We start from the raw sequence: 6000 nt of genomic DNA, 5'->3' as shown, positions 1-6000 counted from the left end.
CTAGAGACAATGGGGAAGATACTTACCGTAGACGAGAAAACAACAAGGGGCAAAAGTGTCACCAAAACAGTATGAAACAACATAGACATACATCTGAGGAACACAGTGGGGCGCCGCCTTGGAACGGTCAGCAGCATAATAATGACTGCTGGGGAGTTTAAACCGGTTAATGGTGCACCAAACCTCGCTCTTAGCCCCACCATGTTCCTATAAACGAGACAGTGTAAATAAAATGAATCCCCGCCAAGTGAAATTCTAACAGTTGTCATGGTTACAAAAGGTAAAATAAGTAAAACACTAAAATGATCATGTAGAAACATATAAAAGTAAACCCAATGACCATAACAAAAGTACTCAATGTCCTAAAGGAAGACAGAGCAACAAGAAAATCACCTACAAGGGCCCGACGAAGCAAGGCAGAAGACAAACATTAAGACAATTCAGTCCCAAAGGCCACAACTTTGAATGGCCAGGTGAATTTCTTGGATATATTGAATATTCTGGATTTAACCTTTTAGCCCATGAGGATATTGTGGAAAATGGCAGTTTTCATTGAAAAGCCTCCTGTTACAAGGTCAAACTGCTATGAAACTATAAAAAAGATTCAATACTGATGAAACTTGGCACAAATGTTGACTGGACCATGCCCTCTGTAACATCATTCTCAATTGTAAATTTTCTGTTACCATGGCAACGTGGAACGTCTCAAAATCACTATTTTGCATTGTTTTTTTCCATCAAAATTGATTTCAAAGTGCTGCAACTATTCAATGAATTAAGATAAAGTAAAAGGCTTTTCAGCGTTAGTTACTAGACACCCTGAGATCAACCTGAGGCCTGTCACATGTCAAAAAAAATGTCTTGGCGATGAGTGGGGGGGGGGGGCTACCGCAGAAAAGTGATCAGTTTTTAACAACATTTTTCAAATGAAAAACAGTGTTGGGGGATTAAATAGGGCATTTTTACAATGTTAGAGGCCTCAAAAAGGAGGGGGGCATAAAGCCGTCAAAAAACGTCTATATAAGGGAGAAGGTTAAATGACTGGTTGTCTTTGAAGTGCATTTTCAGCTTTTGTGACATATAATATGATCCCTTGCAAATTCGAAAACATAGCCAGAAATAACATGCTGTTGACTATAGATGTCAAGGCTGCAATTTTTGGTAAACATTGCTTTTAAACAGCATGCTAGGTAAAAACAAGTCATTTTTGAAGGGGATACAAACTATAAGCAGTATTAAAAATCTACAAGGTTGAGCACCAGTTTCATTGTGATATTTTGCATGTAAACGAAGTTGCTAAAGCAGAGACGGTGTTCCTTTAGCATGTATAGTTGCAGGTCTTTTTGCCGGAGGAAAGAAATGTGTTGTTTTGGCCACTGTAGATTTTGGACTTCAACGGAATGAATTGCAACTTTTTTGACTGACTGACTATTGCATATTGAATGATTTCTTTGTAGATTTGCAATCTTATGTCATATATGTTCTCAACAAAATGTGTTTTCTTTTTCCAGGTTGTGTAGTTTGGTATCAGAATTATTAGACGTATTGCTTGTAGGACATTGACGGCAGAAACTTGAAATTAACTGTGGAGTGCTACCCTGGATTTCGTGGATTTTTTTAAAGAGAATATTTCAACGGTTACACCGTCAGAAATAACGGACTTTTACGGAAATATTGGTTCCCGGCAAGATGTATAAATCTAAATTTCAAAGTAGTTTCGTATTCGTGTTTCGTCTAGGTGCATTTGTATAGATTTTATTTCATTGTTATGTAACCCACTTTGTATTCTTAAAAGGAGGGACGTTCAAGATCATTAGTTAAAACTTAAATTTTTCAAATTGAAAAGGAAGAAGTATGCAACATAATATCTAATCACGTAGTTTAAACAAGAAGTAGAAACAATTGATCCTTACATTCTGCAGTAACTGTATCAAAATACAAAATGTTTATCTGGCAATTAAAAAGTAGCAATTAAACTTGTTTAAATCAATATAAATTTATATGATTATAGATAAGAATTTATTGAATACGAATATAAATTAGATAAATAGACATTGAAAGATAAACAGCGAATAAATACCCAAATTCTGCTCCATAGATACAAGGGTGAACTAAATCGTGTATCAAGAGACTCAAGTCGAATTAAGAAATTCATTTTTTATTTCGTTTCATAAAAAAGTCTAATGGAAACAACAGTTGTGTTTTCTTTTTTTAATGAACTTGCCAGCGTTTCTTTTACCAATTCATCATCGAAAAAAAACTAATATAAACCTTTTTTTCTATGACTCACTTTGACTTTATTCGCATTCTGATCAGGATCCATGTTGTGCGCTATCAGTTTCTCTACTTGTTATATGGTGTTTAAGTGAACAGCATGGATCCTGATCAGACTGCGCGGATGCGCAGGCTGGTCTTTTATTTAGTTTTCGCCCATTGTTTTCTCGTTTAGGGCACACGCATTTTTTTACTTGGGGACCATATGCCGCTTTTCATGGAATGGCACTAACGTGTCACATTGAAGGTTCCATGATAACCGCCATATGAACACATCTGCGGATGTTTCAAAATTCTAAATTTTACCAGTTCATGTTAAATGTTGAATTCTGCTTAAGCCGGTGCTAGGGGGCGTGGGCGGTAGTTTGCACTCGACAGTACCGTCCATGAACAGGCTCAATCAAACCGAGCCTGCAACATTTTCAATATTGCCGCGTTGGGCTTTCTTTAGGGATTCTTATTTCACTCTATTTGATCCATGCTGGTCGTAAACCCATTATGTTGGTTTTGACGTGACGCAGCTAATTAGTGTCTCGTGTGAAGAATTCATGGGTTTTTAGTCTTTTATTCAAGTACTGATGTTGTTTTATCGTGGACTCACATTAGCGTTATCATTAGCTCAAATTATTTTTAATAAAGGTCTCATGTAAGAATAATATATGCTTCGTGTTACCTTTAGTATGCCCGATATCTTTATCTATGGCTACTTGTAGCATTATCTACGTCTCATAAGATCTTAGCTTTACCTTGTGTTCAAGTAAGAACATTAGTAAATGTAAAAAGACATTATATAATATTTCGATAGTATGAAATTTTAAAGATATTTAACACAAACAATGTCTCATAAGTTGTACATTTACTTTGTATCAACAACAGGGACTCTGACTAAATAATATCACCATGACCTTTCAGAAAAAATTACTTTTAATTGGATATATAATTACATCAATTCCCAGTACCTAGGTTCAAATGCCATCTTAGGTAAATAAACAACACCCATTCTATTAGAACGTACTTTATTATTTATATAATTTCAATATTTGATGAAATTGCATGGTTTGAATCAATTCATTTTTGAAAAGCATGAAACAACCAATAAACGATTGATTGCGAGTACATCTTGTTAAATTCTTTTTCCTGGTAAGCTCCTTTGTTAATCTGAAAGAGAAGAAAAGCATTTATTTTATCCACAGAATCATTGTGAATAACCATGTTATTTCCTTTGTATACCGAAAAGATCTTTAAAGTTACTTTATGATTTTATTTTGAAATTAAATATTATTTATTTCTTTTGAGTTTGGTTAATTATTTATAGTGTTTATATCAACAAACTAACTAAGCTGTCGATACACCTAAACAAATAAAGAATAACTTTGACAGTGTTCGTTAACATTTATAAGACACTGGACTTTATGCATAAAACTCCGACAACAAACGTAAAGATGAACAATTTCCTAGGTTATAAAACAAACGATATTTATTTGTGTCATGGTAATAAACCGTTCACTTACTGTCAACCGCGAAACCTCATTGGTAAAAATTCAAAACAGTAAGCTGAGGTTCCGGGATTTCTATCCTTGATCTAAAAATGATTCTGTGTGACACTTTATAATTACAGCAATAAAAGAACGCTACAGAATATCTTATTTAAGTCATTTGTTATTTCAACAAATGAAAAAAAAAGTAATTATTATTAAGATTTTACTCACAGAGTGACATTTCGCACACATACTCCTTTGTGTTTCCACATCCAAATGCAGCCCAAAAGTCAGTGTTAAGAAAGTAGACACAATCTTCGTTAGGACTATTATAGTCAATCTTATGGCCTATTATGTATTTGTCAAATAATGTTCTTGAATATTCCCACACAAATGTACCTTCCTCATTTATATCGTTCATTCCCATCCAAAAATCTGAAAAATAGTATTTTATAATCTAATAATTTATAAATGTACGATTTTGTTTCTAAAGATATCAAACTTTAAAAAATTACGCAATTACCTCGATTTTTTATGTGAAACAAGAAGCATTTACAGACTGTAAAATCTTCCGTCGAACAGAAAAAGTGTTATAAAAAGAGGATTCTTCATTGGCACCGACTGACATTTAAAATAAAAAAGAGGTTTGTGATAATAACTCATTTTTTTGCTAAAAGTGAAACACTTATAAAAGAGGAATAACTCCGAAACCGTAAAAGGGTGGAGTTGTCATTCCGATTTACTGCATTTCTCTTCAAGACATCTGGCTTTATATCCATTTATCATGCTAATGTGTATAGTTAGTCATAGGTACATCGGAAGCAAGCGCAGTTTGCATTTTTAGGTGATGCATTAAAATTCTAAGAGTTACAAATGATAACAAAGCGTATATTTAATCAACAATTTATATAAAACATTCACCGAAAAGACCCGTGTGCTCGTATAGATTTGATAATTTGTACCTATATCTATATTAACTGATCCATAAAGTTCATATATACTACCCTACTTTTGCTAAGCACCATATGTTTGAGTGTATTTTTGGGGGGCAAATTTTATTAACGCCGTGCGAAAGGTTTGAAATGTTGATTTACTGTGTTATCAATTTAGCTTAAAAACGAATTTAACCCTATAAATAAGATTTACACTGATTTTCTGCTAAAGAAGAGGATGACCCGCTCTCTGAAGATTTAAGCATATGCAGCGTGTTTTTCAAATTTAGTAAATTGTCCCTATTATAGTTTTGATGGTTCTAAGGGATATGGCTACCCATTCTCTATATAGCACACCCAGGTCGGCTTGCCCATTCCAGCTTATTCCTCCCAAAACAATAACTTGCTTCTTAGCGGTCATTATAAGCGATAGTTGCAGTCTGAAACCATTCAAGACTCTAGCACGAGGTATGTGAGGTCTATACAGAACCTAGACTCATCAGTGAACAGAAATTGTCTACAGTGTTGCATTATCCACGTCTATGCTCCATGGTCCAATCCAAACATGCCAGGCGACGTCGTTGCGTCAGGAAGAAACGTACGCACGGTCTTCTTGGCCATTAATTACCCTCATGCAGCTTTCTACGTACGGTCTGCGTGGAAATACGGACACCCTCAGCATTAGCTTTCATTTCGAAAAGAATTCGTTGTTGAAAACCTTACAGACGTGTCTGAACGACCAAAAACCGGTCCTGAGCTGGTTCTGTGACGCTTTGCCGACCTCCAGCATTCCTCCTGGCGAGTGTACCATCTAGCCGGTATCTCTCCAAGGCTTTGGTGATGTCGGTTTGGTGTATACTACACTAAGCGCTGCATCAACCTAACGGAAGGTGGCCACCCTGTTGCACCATCCCTTTAGCCCTCCACAACTGTGCTTCTCTCAAATGCCACCAAATGTTAGCATTCGCCATATCAAATTGACAGATCTAAGATATGTTTTTGTTTGTGTTTGTTTTGGGTTTTACGTCACATCGACACAGTATAGGTCATATCGCGACGTTCCAGCTTTACTGGTGGAGGAAGACCTCAGGTGCCCTTCTGTGCATTATTTCAGGCACGAACGGGTACCTGAGTAGAACCACCGATGTTCCGTAAGCTAGCTGGATAGCTTCCTCACATGAAAGAATCCAAAGACCTTGTCGGGATTCGAACCCACAGCGGTGAGGGGCAAGTGGTTTGAAGTCAACAACCTTAACCACTCGGCCACGGACGCCAAGATATGTAAGCCACTACATGACAATAGGCGGGTAATCTCG

At 36.0% G+C, this 6000-nt stretch overlaps 1 protein-coding gene across 1 annotated transcript in view; it reads right to left on the bottom strand.

Moving 5' to 3' along the window:
• Positions 1–2751: 2751 nt before the first annotated feature.
• Positions 2752–6000, bottom strand: part of LOC132727116 (sushi, von Willebrand factor type A, EGF and pentraxin domain-containing protein 1-like) — a 28956-nt gene continuing 25707 nt past the window's right edge. The window contains exons 19-20 of the mRNA XM_060712523.1: positions 3984–4187; positions 2752–3432 (exon numbers count right to left, since the gene is read on the bottom strand). Of these exons, the coding sequence (XP_060568506.1) occupies positions 3428–3432; positions 3984–4187 (209 nt within the window). The 3' untranslated portion in view covers positions 2752–3427. The remainder of the gene's footprint in view (positions 3433–3983; positions 4188–6000) is intronic.

Source organism: Ruditapes philippinarum, unplaced genomic scaffold, assembly GCF_026571515.1.
Source record: "Ruditapes philippinarum isolate M1 unplaced genomic scaffold, ASM2657151v2 ctg1006_1_1_1_1, whole genome shotgun sequence".
Taxonomy (NCBI): domain Eukaryota; kingdom Metazoa; phylum Mollusca; class Bivalvia; order Venerida; family Veneridae; genus Ruditapes; species Ruditapes philippinarum.
The sequence above is the reverse complement of the archived record's forward strand: the minus strand, read 5'-3'. Positions and strand labels throughout refer to the sequence as shown.